Here is an 18,053-nt window from a genome sequence, read left to right on the forward strand (position 1 = left end):
TGAAAATTGTTAGAAAATTTAAGTGCAAAATAATCCTCCTAGCGCAGGAAAACAGTAATTAAGTTAGCGCCAGGGAAGAAAATTTCCGTGACTTCCCTCCCTACAAAGAAATCACTGGAATTTGATTGCAGAGAACGCAAAATAGCTGAACACGATTTGTATCTAACCTGAAGAAATATAATCAAGTACTCCTTACAGGAAACAATTACCATAGCTTAATCATGAAAGCATTTTGTCCCTACCAGAGTGTAATTGCGTTACATCGAGTTCTGAAGGTGGATCAAACTAAGCACTTGTATAATTGATTTCAATTCTTACGAATCTCTTTCATTTCATTCTCGTGATTTTTCACTCTAAAATTTCCACAGCATAAAATAAATTTGTATTGTAAATATTTTACAGTACAACTTAAGAAGGATAATCTGAATCTGCTTTAAGACATTTTAAAACCAGTCGATTTCAGACATTGGTGGGAACTGTTTGGTGGAGAAACGTCATGCGTTAGGTTTATTTTGGGTCCTAACGTTTCACGTCTGAATCAATTATTCATTTCATTAAGTATAAAGTTCTTTAGACTAAAAGGGTATAATTGAAACTCATTCCGTTCCAATAACACCAGTGTTTTTCCTCAGAATCATTACATCATATATACATCTTCAAGTGATTAGAAATCTCAGACAAAATACCATTGGAGGGAACAAAACCTATCAAAATTAGTCATTAAAGCATAGCGAAATGGAACATATCCCAAAAATAACACACAGAAGAAGTTTTTAATAAATAAATTTAATTGTATAATATACAAAATAGTTAGGAACATTTATTTTAATGTCTTTATTACTCGTAACCACAGACTCTTCCATCTGGAATCATATTATTATTTTGAAAATAGTTAGTTCCGTAATATACTTGTTCAAATCGTGAACTGGTACACTGTTGATATCCTGCCACATTCAGACTTCTCAAGAACACTTCCACAACAGGACCAATGGCGACGACCAGGATGGCCTACATGCCCGTGTCCACAACCCCTGTATCCTCCTGAAAGAAGGAATATTTATTATATGAAATTGGGAGTATATTGCAACTTTCTTCAAGTTATAGTAAGTTATAATTCTACTTTCCACTTCAAAAATCGATTGTAAATCCTAAGTGCTTGTAACTTGCAAGTTCAAATTGAGTTATCCACAAATGACTATAGACTTAAAACTAGTGGTCAAACTGAATACAGGAAAATTGAACTTAGTGGACATCCCCATAATAGGACAAACTTTTTTGTGCTGGCAAATTATATTATATATTACACTGGTGTCCAAAAAGATAGCAGAATCCTAGTCCATATGGACCTAACATACCTGACTGACTCTAGGCATCCAAAACGTGGACACCTGCGTGAAAAAAGTGTGCAAGGGAAGAAGAAAACACAACACACAGTCCCAACACCTTTATTTGACAAAACTCACCATAGTTGAAAATGACCCAATGTGTGTGGCGAGAAGACAAATGAGTTTGTGGTGGATCAAAAGCATCAGTAAGGCGTGTGGTCACCCTGCGCGGCTACACAGGCTGCACAACGTCGTTCCATGCTTCCGATCACTTCGTTGATGAGGTCCATCGGTATCCTTGACCACTCCGCCCGAAGGGTAGTACACAGGTCCGGAATCGTTCGTGGTGGGAGCTGTCGGGCTGCAGTCCGCCTTCCTAATGCATCCGAGACATGTTCTATTAGATTCATGTCTGGGAACCGTGCAGGCCACGGCATGCGTCAAATATCTTCCTCCTCCAAAAAATCATCCACCACACCTGTCCGATGACAACGTGAATTACCATCCATGAATATGAATGATGGTCCAACTGCACCCCATCATTCAGTCTCACATACGGTTCCAGCGCCTCATCACGGTACCTCTGGCCAGTCAAAGTATCGCCCTGAAAGACGTGTAGGTCAGAACGGCCATTCAGCACTATGCCCACCCAAACTATCACACCCTCACCACCAAATTGGTCCATTTCAACGATGTTCTCTGGGTTGTAGCGCGTTCCCTGTTCTCTCCATATCAGTGTTCGTCGAGAATCTGACTGCAAGCTGAATCGCGACTCATCCGAGAACAGAACGTGACCCCACTGTTCCATGGTCCAGTGCCTGTGTTCTTGGTTCCACCTCAAGCGGGCTCTACGCTGTACACGAGAGAAAGGGACACACACGACGGGGCGTCTTGCGTAAAGGCCAATCTAATGCAGTCTCCGGTACCCCGTTTGTCTTGAAACACGTGCTCCTGTAGCAGCTGCAAGCTCTGATGACAGTTGCTGTGCTGACATCGACCGAGTTCGACGTGCTCTTACCGACAGATACCGGTCCTGTCCAGGAGTTGTGACTCTTGAGCGACCCGGAATTGATGCACGTGTGATGTTGCCGGTGGTTTGAAACCTGTGCCACAGCTGTGAGATCACAATTTGTGGTACATGCAATGTTCTGGACATTTCCGTTTGTGTTTGCCCAGCTTCCAGCCGTCCGATTATCCTGCCCCGCAAGACAGGATCTATTGTGGGTTCTCGTGGCATGTTGAAGCCTTCACGGTGCACTAAAACTATTGCCAACACGTCTGCTTTGCACACGACTCAGCAATCGACTGTGGTGTGGTGTGCCGTTATCAGCTCTTCTTCGGGCATTTCTCTTCCCTCCCTCCAGCAGCCCTTGTATGATCTTCGGCACGCTTTCTTATGTATGACAAGATCAGTTCCGATCGCACTGTTTTATGTCGGCTGTATGTCGCTGTTCCCATTGTGTGTTCCCACGTTTTCCCATTTTTCTTAATTATGCTATCTTTTTAGACACCAGTGTATACATATTATATATTATGGAAGAGAACCCTCCCTCTTACGGACACGGACAGTCTTCTTTCGTAATTACAGTAAATTCCGATTCCAAACGATGCAAGATTATACAGCAGACATTCATTCATTTATTGCATCCGTTCATCGTCATACAACAAAATTAGACATGTCAATTTGACATATATACATAAACATGTATACAACTATTAAATTTAGAATATTCTAAATTAACTAATATATCTTATTATATATTTTATTTTTACGTATACTAATTATTTTGAATATATTCTTCAACAGAGTAAAAACATTGTTCTATCAAATATTTTTAAGTTTGATTCTAAAGTTGTTTACAGAAACCCGATTTTTTTATACCTCGTGGAAGCAGAATGGATAACAAAAATACCTTTATGAATGATTGATTTATTATACATGTTTGCTCTGCGTGCATGCAAGTGAAAATCATCTTTACTTTTTGTATTGCAACTGTGTATGTCTTGGTGACAAATTCACTACTATATCTTTTTCGCATATGTTAATGTTTCAAACAAATACATCGAAGAAAGAGTCATTATTTCGGATTCTTAAAAATGTTCTGTATGGGAAGTTCTATTCTACTCCTGCTTGTATCCTTACCACTTTCTTGTGCTGTCTAAAAATGGTAAGACCTTTGGGAGTACTTCCATAAAACATCAAGCCATATTTTATTATAGAATGAAGATTTGAGTAATATATACACTTAGCTGCTTTTACATTGATTTTATCTTTTACACGTTCAATTGCACAACACAGTTTGCTTAACTTAGTTCTTATATGTTCTATATGAGGCTCTTAATTAAATTTCTCCCAATTGAATTGTTTTATCATCTATTTTGATTGTTAATTGGTTTGATTACACTGGACAACAAATTTTAACTTTTTTCATGCTTCGGAAAAGAAAAGTACATTTTCTTATGCAAATGAGGATGCTGAATACAAAAATTAAAATTAAAAAGATGAATTGCTTCGAGTTTATGTGTAATCGATAGAAATGTATGTTATGTAGTGTTGACACTTTGATTCTTGAATTTTCTATTTGGTCTTTCACTTAAGTAGCTATTGCTTCAATTCTGTTCATCCGGTTATCTTGGTTCAGATGTCATTCACTTCAGAATAAACCAAGCTTGCAAATGGTACTATGCGCATGTGTATATGATGTATAAGAAGAGGGGAAGTTAAGGTAAAATTGGAAATTTCCCGTCCAAAAATCCCTTTTTTCAAATGTAGCACCACCTGGTACGGCCCCGACTAAAGGCACCCAAATATCAGTAGCGGCTCGTAGTCTGTACAAGCACCGGTTGCAATGTTGCAATATCAAAGGTATGTAGGTACGCGCAAGTGTTCCCCTCCCCCAGCATTCTTGAGTCCTATCCAAGAAATATTCAGGAAATATGAAGAGGAAAGTCTTTTAAGCTCTATTTGTATATTATTGATTAAATTATTTCTCGAATATTAATTTAATATATAAGCTATTTCCTTTTTTTCAAATAACCACTATCAATGTACGTTTATACACTATTTATATACAAAACCTCTACACTCATGTTATTGGACACGAGATAAATCGAATATATAGTATGTGCTGTAAACCATGAATGATGGCGTTAATCCGAAAAGAAGAAAAAAAGCAAGAAAATTGCATGCACGCAGTTAAACAAAATTATTTAATTATATAAACTATGCATTATTTTAGAATGGAAGGTCTTTCTTCGATTTTTCGGGCTTCAAATTTTTCTATGACTTTATTGAAATCTGAAATGCTGCTCGCCAAGTTTCTCTGAATAGAAAGCATCGCTACCGCAAATATTTTCCGCTTTATATTCTTTGGGGTCCAGAAACACCTCTCTCCTCCGACAATACGCATTTTGTTAGCATTTCTTTGTATAAATATACGGAACAAAAAGTCAATTTTCAGGAACCACGTATTTTTTGTCTGTAAAGAAGCATGAAATCTAAGATGTTTTCCTTTGAAAATGAAAAAAAAAATAGTTTAACATTCCAGCAAATTAGGCTAAAGAAGACAGATGAGTATTGGAAGTGAATGATTTGATATTAATTTATGCTCTCCGCCGGAAATCGAACACGGAATCATGTGCACGAAGGACACAGAGCTAGGAATTAGACCCGTAGTAAGACATTTTCTTCTTGGAGACTCGATTGACCCCCCTTCCCCCCCCCAGAATAGGATTTTTTAAAAAAATAAATCTTATCCCAAGAATTTTCACCTTTGTATTATAAATGTTAAATAAAATCTATTGACTTCGAACGACCGCCCCCCAAACTTTCAGCCTGGATCCGTCCCTGCTACCACCAGACTTATATTTGTTCTTTGCGAGTTTATGTTTTGTGAATAACTTCTTTCTTCCACGCGTCTGTATCTTCCTCACCCTATCAACTGAGTCAAGCGCTGCTAAGCGGAGGAATTCGTAACTATTACAGAAGCTGACCAGTTGCGGAAAAAATGCAACCGTAAGGGACCAATACGGGAAGATAGGAGCGTTGCAAGAATAAATCCACTTCCCCATGTTAAGAGATAGGAGCTCGCTGCCATATGCTCAATGTTACTGCTTCCAGTGGCAACGTTCGCTGCCACTGGAAAGGTAAATCTCTCTCTTTCTTTTCGTTTTTTAATTGACTTTTTTCAGAAATGCATCAATACTGTTTTGCGCTCAAGAGCAAAGGTTTATTTTTTACTGATACACTACTTTAACACTTAAAAATATTTTTAGTATTTAAAAAAATATCCGGTTGCACAACCATGCAACATATAGTACCAGCCGCCACTGCCAAATATAATATACCTTTAAAACTACTGTAGTTTATAAGTAATACATGTGCCAAGTTTCATTGTAATACTTACAATAGTTGTGGCGGAAAAAATATTTCTCAGTTCTGCTGAACAATACCAAATTTCATATAGGAAAAAGTGAGATAACTATAAAATCAAATGAATCCGAACAGTATTATTTATTTGAGTATCATGACTTATACGTCATTCTCTTCAGAATAAAACAGGCTTTCAAATGGTATCATGATTATAAATATATATATATATATATATATATATATATATATATGTGTGTGTGTGTGTGTGTGTGTGTGTGTGTGTGTGTGTGTGTTTTGTACGAGAAAAGAGGAAATAGGGGTAAAATTGGGAATTTTCCGTCCAATAACAATCGGCAAGAGCAAAGTTGCTCCAGTAGCCCTGATATCGTTTCTCCATCATAGATATAACTTGATAGAAATGTTTCCCATATTGATCAATGACTGTTCCTCAATTTTCGGGGAAGAAATCTATGTGGGAGTGCAACATATGCACTTTTAGTGATACTTTACACCCTATTGCTTGGTAGAAGGTATTAGATGCACCTCTACTTCCTTATAGTTCTGAGACTGCTAGTTTCCCAAAACATTCGTAACCGCTTTTCGGAAAAAATCTCATGCGATCCTCTCCTCATTTTCTAACACTGCATTAAATTCAGGATCATTGAGGAGTTAGCGAATTTGAGTGCCAATAAGGGTTCTTTACCTGATTTTAGTTTCAGCAATTTGTGAAAGTTTACGCGAAATATATTTGAAGAATAGTTTTGATGCGTCTATGAGTAGCCGCCCTTCATCGACATTATCGTCTATGTTAAGTTTACTCATAAGACCAGTTAGGAATACATTGTTACAACGTAATATGTCACTTTCCATTGAAAATACTGTTTAGGAATCCTGACGTGTTCGAAACACGAACACTTTTAGATCTTCAGAATAAGCTCCCCACTTCTTGAGTTTGGATGCCAGCAGTCCTGCGCCACTTTTGACAACCCCAGGTAATTTAATTCAGGTTGAGTATCATATGGTGAATAGATAATTATATTTTGGTTTTTCAAGTTAGGATTGGTGGAAGATGATGAATCTGCAGCAGAATTTGACAATGTGGATCTACATTGTTCGCCTTTTTCTCTCCATCGGATGAAATACTGGAGTAAAGTACGGGAAGTTGTGGAACCTTTAGTTCTTCAGAGTGTGGCAGTGACGAACATTTCAAGGAATATTTGAATAAGTAGCAGTCCACTTTTTCTTTCTTGTATAGACCTTTAATCGGTAGAACTATGCAAAAATAGCAGTTTGAAGTATGATCTGTCGGTTCTCTCCATATCATTGGAACTGCAAATGGCACGCATGGCCTTTTTCCGTGTAGCCAGTCTCGCAAATTTGTAGAACAAGTATTACAACATATATGTGGTGCTCACTTCTTGTCCACATCTCTCACTTTACAGTCCAAGTACAAGTGATAGGCTTTCTTTATGATAGGAGCGAAATTCCACTTTTCGCTTCACTTCGTTAAAAACAACAATTTGCTCTGCACTGCAAACATGTTTCTGCTTAGTATAGTCTTAGAACGATAAATAATAATAATAATAATAATAATAATAATAATAATAATAATAATAATAATAATAATAATAATAATAATAATAATAATAATAATAATAATAATAGCACCCATTCACCCACCCACCATATCTCACCACGACTACGTCCGAGATGGCAAATTGTAACTACAAAAGAACGTTACACATGTTTTCTCTGGCACTCTTCAATACAAACTGAACCGTGAAGTGGTTGATATTTCTTTGTTAGCGATGAAGTGCGAGCAATATGGATAGCCAGAGACTATGCAGGAATTTATTTCGGGAGGGGTCCTAAGCTTTTCGGTTTCCAAACTAACTAACTAACTCTATGGCCTATGGAACCCGGAGGTTCAACGCCGCGTTCACAAAAGCTCTCCACTGACTTCTATCCTTAGCTAACTGCATCCAGTTTCTACTTTGTATTCCTATCTCTGCGAGATTTATTTTAATATTGTCCTCCCATCTGCGCCTAGGTCTTCCTAATGGTCGTTTTCCGATTGGTCTTCCAGTCAGGACTTTGAAAGCGTTTCTACTTTCTTCCATTCTAGCTACATGACCCGCCCACCTAAGCCTCCTCGACTTGACGAGTCTAACAATATTGGATGAGCCATATAAATTATGTAGTTCCTCATTGTGAAGTTTCTGCCATTCCCCATTCCCGTTCCTCTTGGATCCGAATATTCGTCTCATGATCTTGTTCTCAAATACTTTCAGTCTATGTTCTTCCCTCAGAGTAAGTGACCATGTTTCGCAGCCATATAGAACAACAGGCATGATTATCGTTTTATATATTTTAAGCTTCAAATTCCTCGACAGAATACGCGACAACAAGAGATTTTGAACCGAATAGTAACACAAATTCCCTGCTTTTAGTCGACATTTAATTTCTCCGTGAATATGATTTTCGTCTGTTAATATTGATCCTAGATATTTGAAACTATTCAATTACATTAAAATTTGTAAAATTGCACCTGAAATTAGACTAAATTTACAAGCAAGTCGGGGTGTCAAGACCCGCAGGACCCGCCCCATATTTAAAAATTTACCATATTTTAAAACAAGATTTAGTGTATTGTGAAGTGAGAAGGTGGCGGGAGAACCTAAAAAAGGCACATGCCAATTGAATATCTTGAAAATGTGAAAGATTTAAATTGTGTGATTACAAACCCACAAGGAAAGATTACATACTCCCTCTTCTGCAAAGTGTTTCACGAAAGTGTTACCATCAACACTAAACTCGTAGAAGAACTGTCCCAGCAATTAACATTTGAAATAGAGTAGTCAGCTAGAAAACAATTCAGCAACGACAAAAGACGAATGAAATGGATCCAGTGTCTTCGTTGTTATGATTGGTTCAATGAATCTGACAGAGTCTATTGCGTTATGAACCCGAGTTCATGTGGCTTGGTTGCAGAACGAAGATAAGTAGCGAATATTTGTTTATTTCTCAGCCGATTTGTCATGTGGGCTAGTTTTCATTGGACCTGGCTTGTTTAACTTTTTCTTTCATGTTTTATTGTTCAATGTTTATTTCATATTTTTCCTTGTACGGCTACATTTTGTTTGGCTAATTTGAATGGCAAGATAAAAGTGCATGTTCATTTAATAATAATAAGTAATAAAAGATGTATAATACAGGAAATGTCCGAGTGTTCACATATGTAATAAATTATCAACTGGATTAGATACACAGGATTGCAAGATTATACACGACAAACTGGAGGTGATAGATAGTAAACACGAAAGTTTAAAAAAAAAAAAAAAAAAAAAAAGTAATGAAGATGGTTCGAAAACGGCACCTGTTTCACGTGAGAGGCGTTGAAAAAGCAGCTAAGGCGCTGATATAATTCCGAATATCTTAAGAATGTGGAAGGATATTGGTTTCGGGTTAAAAATGTTTACGTGGAAAATCACAACTGACAATGCAGTGATGTACAAATTGGACCGAAGTGCTGACCGCACAACGGCGATTATCATTATCAGGAACACACATGTGGATTCTCCACCTGTCTAGGAATTTCCGTTGCGCAGCGACCGCACTGTTCTCACTTGCAGTCATTGTGTTTGACGAATGCGACCTTTTGTGTCAGAAAGCAATATATTTCTGCACTTATGAGATATTCAGCATTATATCAGCACCAACCCCGCTCTTTCAACGCCTCTCATGTGGAAAAAAAAAAATGGATATTGACTTCAAAGGCAGAAAAGAAAAGAACATACCTGGCATTTTGCAACCACAAGCACATGTTGCTTCTTTGCTGCCTCCACTGGAGCAAAAAGTACAGCAATGAAATATTCCTTGGTGGGCCCTACCAGATCTTACACATACAGCAAAAGGACTTCCCTACAAATGAAATCTTATGAGAAGTTAGACACAAGAAACACAGTTTAATACTATTAATTAAAGCAAAGATGGTAACTGCTTACAACCAGTAAAAATGTTTATGTTTCTACCACAGTAACTAAAGCTAAGTCACAGACAGGTACTGTTGGTACCACACCGTGACCGATCGGATTTTCTCGTTACGGCGCTCTTACTGCTAAAAGGTAAAGCTATTGCTTATTGGTTGCTGGCGTAATCCGTGCATTTGATTCTTTACGCTAGCACCTCTCCCGCCGCTGGTAGCTCAATGGAACTCAATGGTACTTCAAGTGGCCGCAAGCGTATTAGTTAGGTCTATGCAAGATCAAACAGAGCCGAGGAAAGCCCAGCCACCAGTACACAACTTAGCATGCTCCAGTTCACTGTAATGCATTACTTTCACGAACTAAAAGCAAAAAATCAGGAGCTGGGGCTGCACAAGTAGGCCCCAGCTCAATCAGAGAAGAGTGATGTGTACCGACAACTGAAGCAAAATCCGCGTAATGTGAGTTTTCTTAAAGAGATTGTCACATATGACGAAAAGTGGGTGTTATTCAGATATCTGAATGTACAAATGCAGAGGTTGAGCAACGGTCAACTCTCAGGCTGGTCATCAAATAGGGTTGTTTCGAGCATAAAGTTATGCTCTCTGTGTGTTACAAATACGAGGGGGTAATGCACTTCGAGTTTGTTGCTAACAGTCGTACCATGAATGCTGGATCTTTATTCCGAACAGTTGGAACGGATGTACTGCTGAACCGAAACTGCACCCTCCTGTAACAGGATAATGTGAAACTGCCTTCGGCTCGAAAAAAGCAACAAAAATTCAGCAACTTGATAGGATCGAACTGGTGCCACATCTGAATCATACTCTTGATCTTGTCCCTTTGGAATACTATCAGTTTCGGTCCATGGCACACTTCTTGAAATTACGATGCTTCCCGAACCAGCAAGAGATGAAAACAGCAGTGATTGACTTTTGTCTCTCATGACAAGACCGTATCTTCGTGTTGTTGGAAGTAGGTAACAAATGGCAAAGTATGCTAAATGTTATTACACATATTTCGTTATCAAGAAGTTAAGATAGTGTGTGAAAGCAGTTTTAAGATCATATAGATTGTTGTAAGTTCAGTTTCAAGAACGAGGTTTATAGAAAGAAAGTGTATTCTCAGGAAGCAAGTTGTTTATAATCTGACCACTTACGTTTTGATGGATGTAGAACGTTTGCAACTAAACCCAAAGTGGTAAATAAAGTACAACAAGTGGGAACTTGTGTGTTCCGTGTATTTCCTGTGATAGGTGTGCTAATAACTTAAAAGTATTTTGTTTAAATTAATATTTACAACCTGCAGTTTTGCAACATCCTCCACAAATATCCTTGGAAGTTCCTGATCTTTCTAGGAAGTAACACGGGTAATCGAGGAAATGACAGGACAGTAACTCCAACACGAGGGGCTATACTTAGAATGCTAACCTGTTTTCATTGTACGTAATAAATATAGGTATGTTCTGTTCCAGAATATTAGAAGATTTGTTACTTATGTGCCCAGTAAGTGCTGTTGTGTTGCCGGACGTATTTATGGCCGCACTCAGTTTCGATTTAAAAAGAAAAGAAGAAGAAGCAAGAATATAGTATTTATAAAGAATACATAAATTGTCCTTACCTCAATAGGTTTCCCACGGACTGAAACCGACAATGTTAAACTTCCAATACTGTCAGGTACGAAAAGTAGTGAATACGTTCCATCTTTTCTGTCTGTTATTTGAACAGGAACTTTCCTGTAGAAAGAACAAAAACAACTGACATTTCTACAATATTAAGAGTAAACACATAATACTAGGTGTACCAGTTAATAATGCGCATTTTTGTCAATAGATGTAGTTAAAGCACTTTAGATGCGATGTGATACATAGGCCTGTTTTTTTTTTTTTTTTTTTTTTTTTTTTTTTTTTTTTTAACAAGCTTCAAAGCCTCGTTAAGTCAAGAATAATTTTCCAGTGATCAACTATTTAGGTTGCACTTCACGTTTCACAGCTAACCGTCAAACTTTACAAAGATTTCAAGTATACGATTAACAGATTAACAAATAAACGGTTTTCAATTCTTTGATAATATTTATCAGTAATTGCAAAGAATTAAACGAAAATGTTCAAACTTTTTCGTTGTCAAAGGGTAAACCTTTTCTTTTTTTAAACTAAAAGTAATAAGTTTTAAACGAAAAAATATTAAACAAAACATTTCAAACAAAAAATGAAATAATTGATATTCAATAACCACTTTAAATACACATTACATTTGAAACAAGATATTAGTGTTTACAAGGTATTAGTGTTCATCATGGATACACAGTGGAAACATCCATTTATATGTATTCTCGCGCTGGACCTAGTGGACGTGGCAAAACGTACTTTGTGAAAAGATTACTGTCAAATTTCTCAAGTATGATCAATACGAAATTTCCTAAGATATACTGGTACTATACAGAATGGCAAAAGGTATATGCAACGATGCCGGTTCCAGTAGAATTTCACGAAGAATTTCCACGAATGAAAGATTTTCAACCTCAAGATGGACCACATTTGATTATTATTGATGATCATATGCGAGAAGTGAATAGTGATATTGCTGATCTGTTCACTAAAGGATCACATAATCGAAACAGTGTGATTTTCGTAGCAAAATGAAAATGAATTTAAATTATTCGTACTTGTACTGTTTAAAACTCCGCGTGACATATCAGAAATCAAGCATTCGAGTTATCGAATCATGCCTGAGCAACCACTGCTTTTACAAGAAAGTTATGCGGACGCAACAAAAAATCCACATGACTATTTGCTGATGAATTTTAAGCAAAATACTCTCGATGAAATTATATTTCGTACAAATATTTTCCCCGACGATTTACGTCATTACGTTTACGTACAGACAAAATATGTTTAAATTATTGCGCATATTAAAATGATGACTTAGTCTATCACGATATCTCCTACAGTGAAACACGCTGATCTGCTACGTGCTCTTCTCAAAGCTAAACCGAATTTGCGTAAAGCTGTCATTGCCAATGCAGACGCTTCATCAATTCATAGTAATGTTATGTCTTAATGTTGTGAATGTTAAGTCTTAAAAGGCAATGGATGCGCAGAAGGCAAGATTAAAACGTTAAAAAAAAAAAAAAAAAACCCGCTTCGCTACGTCATGGACAATACAAAATCACTGGATAAGAAAAAGAAACATTTAGCTGTACAAGAACAATTCTTAACTGCACTACTTGCATCTATTGTAGGAAGTCTGTTATCCAGTATTTTGTTTAAATAATAAACATATTGGAACATAACAAGAAAATGGTTTCAGTGTCACCAGAAATGCTTCAACAAATACATGCGTCATCTAATGTAAGTGAGAAACGTGAATCCAATCTCGACTTTGAAATGCAATCTATATTGAATACGTCGTACCCACGTGATGAAGAAAAATTGAATCAATACAATAGAATATTATAGAAATATCTTAATATATAAACAAGAAGAACCAATAGCACTTACAATTAAATCAATACACTTGGTAGTGTTCCGAATGCTGATGATAACATTAAGCAAGAAATCTTAGATACCACAAATGTATCATAAGAAAGCAGAATTGCTATTTCATCGTTTAAAACACGACGACGCAATTACGTGGGATCATAAAGGAAGAGTGTACATCAACGACAATCAACAACATGAATCCAATATTATAGATTTAACTTGTGATGTGACTTGACCGAGGAAACATACAAATTTTCAAGGCTGGGAATTGTTTTGCAATTATCTTGTATCGTCAAACACGCCTTAAAAATTGATTGGTAGTCCACGAAGACTGAACTATATTTTAAATCATAACAGTGCAGCACCGAAACCAACATCAGAATAGTTTTCTCCCGGAGAAAAAGATGATGATGATGATGATGTTCCAGGAGTGCGACCAAAAAGAAAACATATAGTTATACAATGGTCAACTTACAAACCATGAACTAAAAGTTGAAATCCATTTATTATAATCTAGCACATCCTGCATCATTTTCTACTGATTTTCTATTCAAGAAATTTTAGTACAAAGAAATTAGATAGCATTTATAAATAGGCACGTGACAACGGCATGAGCATAAATAGCAGTAAATGCGAACATGTAACGTGCACAAAGAAAATTCAGTACTTAGTAACAAAATATAGTATAAACCAGGGGCGGATCCAGGGGGGGGCGATCGCCCTTTCTTATTTTATATATATAAATAAAACCCATCCCAAAGTTTAGAGCCTTAAAAGTAGCAGTATGACAACCCACCGCCCCCCCAGAAGTCGGTCCTGGATCCGCCCTTGGTATAAATAGTAAAATAATAGAAAAGATAGAATCTGTCAGGGAGCTTGGAGTAACTTTTGATCATCAATCACATTCAACCTCCATGTGAAAGACGTTATCAAATACGCAAGCATCACAACAGGTAATTTATTTAGAAACTGGTCGAATTTCAAGAAACACAGCACATATATAAGACTATATAAAACTCTTACCAGACCTAAACTTGGATTCGCACGTGCGATTTGCTTAAACATTAGTAGAACAAATAATAATAAAATAGAAAGAGTCCAAAAAGTGTTTACAAAATATGTATATTTCAATTTACATTTGTACCAATACTGTGACTATGAGAGAGAGAGGTTTTTAATCTAGACCTTGTATCATAAAGAAGAGAACAACAAGCGTAAAGATTTTTAGTCCATTTTAGAAAATAAAGTATACAGTCAGTATCTTGTAAATGATATATCATACATAGTACCAACTTACAGAGTACGGAAAGCAAAATTATTGTGTAAGAACTGTACAAAGAGCTCTGTATTAAGCACTTTACTTACTATATTTAATAACTAGACATCGGATTTTTATGCATTTAAAATTCATGAAATATGCATGCAACTATGCTATTAAATGTGTTAAAATATGCACTTAACTTAATATGCATTAACAATATAATGGAAGATGGCATCTTGAAATATGCAGCTAAGTTGTGACAAGGTTTTCAATATAACATCGAAAGTGCATTTTACCTCTTCAAAATTTACTTTTATGGTAATTAGTTTTAATACTCCTAATTTTTTGACACACAAGATTAAAATGAACACAATGATATGATAACAGGATCTCTAGTTTTTCTTCACAATTGTGCTTTAGAATGCATTTACTTTACATGAGATAATATGAGCCTCACTTTTCTTTTTCCACTGTACAAAAAAAAAAAAAAAAACTCCCTTAATTAGTCTTATACGATATTTATCTAAATTTTTTGGTGTCAGTTTGTGATATTTGTAGCCAAAATGACCTCTCAACAACAACAGATGTTCCGGCGGCAGCTCATGTGGTTCAGATTCCACGTTATAATCAGTTGGTCTCGCCTCATAGCCTAACTGCTGAAAGGGATGTTAAAATCAACTCAATAACAGATGTTACTGGACAATATTTATAGAGAGGAGTAAGTTTCTATATTTTCTGTCAAGTTAAAATCTAACCCTAGAAGATATTTTCCCGTAACTTCAATTGTTTTGTAGTCGAAGTATCTGGGAAGAATATTTGTCAATTTATTTTCCACAGAGCGCCAGAGACTGACTAAAGCTCGGGCTGAACTTCATTAAATAGAGCTAAGCTTTCACTGAGCAGTATTTCTCATGTCTCATGTTTATGAATTGATGTCAACACGATATTACAAGTGTCTTTATCATTAATACATTTTTCTTAACGTCTTGACAATTGTAAGCGTATTTATTCTACTGATCGGTTGCTAACGTTATTGGTCCTTCATAAACTAAGCCTTTTTCCATCCTTCCATGCAAAATACATTTCTGTTGCATAGGCATTTAAACGCATTGAAAATACAAACCAGAACGGGATTTATTGTATGGTATAAGCATACATATGAAACAAAAACTTATAGAATATGCTGAATATGCTTTTAAGCACTAATATGTGCTTTAACTTTTGAAATATGCATTTATATGCACTATGAAACTTCAATTTAGAGCTGTATGATTGTTGTTAGAAACCCCTACCAAATTTTACAGAGATGCATATAAGCAAACAAAATATGCATTTGCATAAAAAGCCGGTGTCTATTAACACAAGATTGAAAATTAGGCCTGTCTTAAGTTTACAGTACTTTTATAATGTTTTATACTGTTATCATAATAATTCATACATGAATCTCTTTTATGAATAGTTATATTTTATTATTAGACAATCTAATCATTAAGATTAGGGCTATTTTAGTGGTTTACTTTGTTATATTTTACTTCATATGAGTCAGTTTTGAACTATGAAATATTCAATGGTACTTTATAGGATACTAACATTGAATTTTAAGCCTTTAAATTGTATTATGGACAAAATATTCAATTACCTTGTACGGTGCTATACCTGGCTGACGCTGCTCATAGCACTTTAAATATGTTATTAAATTAAATTATTATAATTATTAATAATAACAAATTAGAATAGTGTAAAAATATAGGTTTCTGTAAAGTAATGATTCTATGTAGTACTGAGCATTGTTGCTCCCGCCAGAGACATTGGCTGGTACAGACTGTCTCAAAATTGACTTTATTAAATACATCATGATTTTTAAGTTCTAAAATTTAGCGGCATACTGGTTGGAAATCACTGTTTTAAATTATTATCAATGTTTGTTTTTTTAAAAAAATCTTTTTAATAGTCACTTTTCTTTCAATGACTTGCTCGCATAAACATTTTTATTAATTAGGCGTCTATTTATCATATGCGTAATTAAACACCTTTTGGAAGCTATAGGTATACTCCAAACTGCGTTCCTTTTTTATTACTATATTATGAAGATGAGATAAAATTACCTTCTAAATGTATACTCCTGTCACATTATCACTTTCCTTAGTAAAATGTTTTAAAAGTTTACCACTTTTTACTGGCGGGCTCATGACACATAGGACAGTCTATAGGGTGGGCGAGAATTAAAAATTGTTTATATTTTTTTAAAATACTTAACTAATTTTCATGATACAAAAAGTATTTTGCTCCTTACAATGGTAGAATTTATTGCATGATATTTCATTTATGTCATAGAAGGTATCAGTAGCAGATCATGGTGCAATGTTTAACCTTGTGTGAGCAAGTTCAGCTGGCATCCTCGTATTAAGTATGACAGTCCGTAGTTAAGGTACAGAGATGGTGGCGAAGTGTGAAAGGATTTCCTGTCTCGGTAGATGCAAAGACCATAAAGACTTGCCATTCAAAGCTAATGGACACACGTTCTGTAGCAGATATTAAGAGACGTGGTCGCTCCTCATCATCCAGGATGGAGGAAAATGTGCAAGTGGTTCAGGAAATGTTCACTCGAAGTCCTCAGAAGTTACAAAGATAGGCAACTCGCGAGAGTGGTTTAACCCGACACAAAATCCGAACTGTTCTGAACGAAGAGTTAATTTTTCATCCATGAAAATTACATTACTACCAACCAAGTTCTTGCAAACTTACGCTAGAATATGTGCAGAAGTCTGTCGCAAAACATCTCCAACCGTTTACGAAAACTGGTGGATAATGGTAGTGTTTATGAGGAATTTAAGCAATGCATAACAATTCTACCATTGTAAAGAACAAAATACTTTTTTGTTACATGAAAATTGGTTAACCATTAAAATGTTATAAACAAATTTCAATAGAGTTAATTCTCACCTACCCTGTATATGCTTTAAAACAAATCATACCGAGACATGAAAAGATCTTGACGAAAAAGTTAATTTATAATTTTGGACATAATATACGAGAATGATAATACGCCATGTCTTAACCTTGAAGAAAGATAAATGAACTGATGAAAATTAGTTTTCATCAAGAGTTTTGATGAAAAGTAATTTAAAAGTAATGATTTTATGAAATAGAGTTAACCTACAATTTCGGTGGTACAGTGTTAAGTTAGGTTTCAATTTTCATAATATTAATTTAGAAGTGAGTTTTGTGTTGGTTACACTTATTTGGAGAAAATGTATTTCATGATCATTTTTAATTTATCTCGTCGTCCATTATGTATTTGGATCTTTTGTTAATTTAATAATGAAAGTTAATTAAAAGTGAGTTTTTTTTACAACCACACCTAATTTTAATCCTGAAAGCATATTGTCTGGAATACTACCTTTGACTTGAATCCTTGTAGCGAAGTTCTGCTGTTACATCTTCCCCTCCATGTCCGATCCTATGACCATCAGCATCGCACGTTACCAATATCACTTCAGTTTTTTTGTACTGACGGCAATTGCTCAGCCCTGTAAGGAATTTATTAAAAGTAAATTAGGAAAAATCCTTCCTCATGATAACCAGACAAATAAAAGTAGATAGAGCCTACTTGATGGCTGATATCCAGCAA

At 35.7% G+C, this 18,053-nt stretch overlaps 1 protein-coding gene across 2 annotated transcripts in view; it reads right to left on the bottom strand.

Moving 5' to 3' along the window:
• Nucleotides 1-767: 767 nt before the first annotated feature.
• LOC145671739 (E3 ubiquitin-protein ligase TRIM45) overlaps nt 768-18,053 on the bottom strand; it is a 161,675-nt gene continuing 144,389 nt past the window's right edge. For both annotated transcript variants that reach the window (XM_081740948.1, XM_081740944.1), the window contains exons 5-8: nt 17,823-17,952; nt 11,301-11,415; nt 9,495-9,618; nt 768-1,041 (exon numbers count right to left, since the gene is read on the bottom strand). In XM_081740948.1, the coding sequence (XP_081597074.1) occupies nt 914-1,041; nt 9,495-9,618; nt 11,301-11,415; nt 17,823-17,952 (497 nt within the window). In that variant the 3' untranslated portion in view covers nt 768-913. The remainder of the gene's footprint in view (nt 1,042-9,494; nt 9,619-11,300; nt 11,416-17,822; nt 17,953-18,053) is intronic.

Source organism: Thermobia domestica, chromosome 2 (genome assembly GCF_964235325.1).
Source record: "Thermobia domestica chromosome 2, izTheDome1.hap1.1, whole genome shotgun sequence".
Classification (NCBI taxonomy): Eukaryota; Metazoa; Arthropoda; class Insecta; order Zygentoma; family Lepismatidae; genus Thermobia; species Thermobia domestica.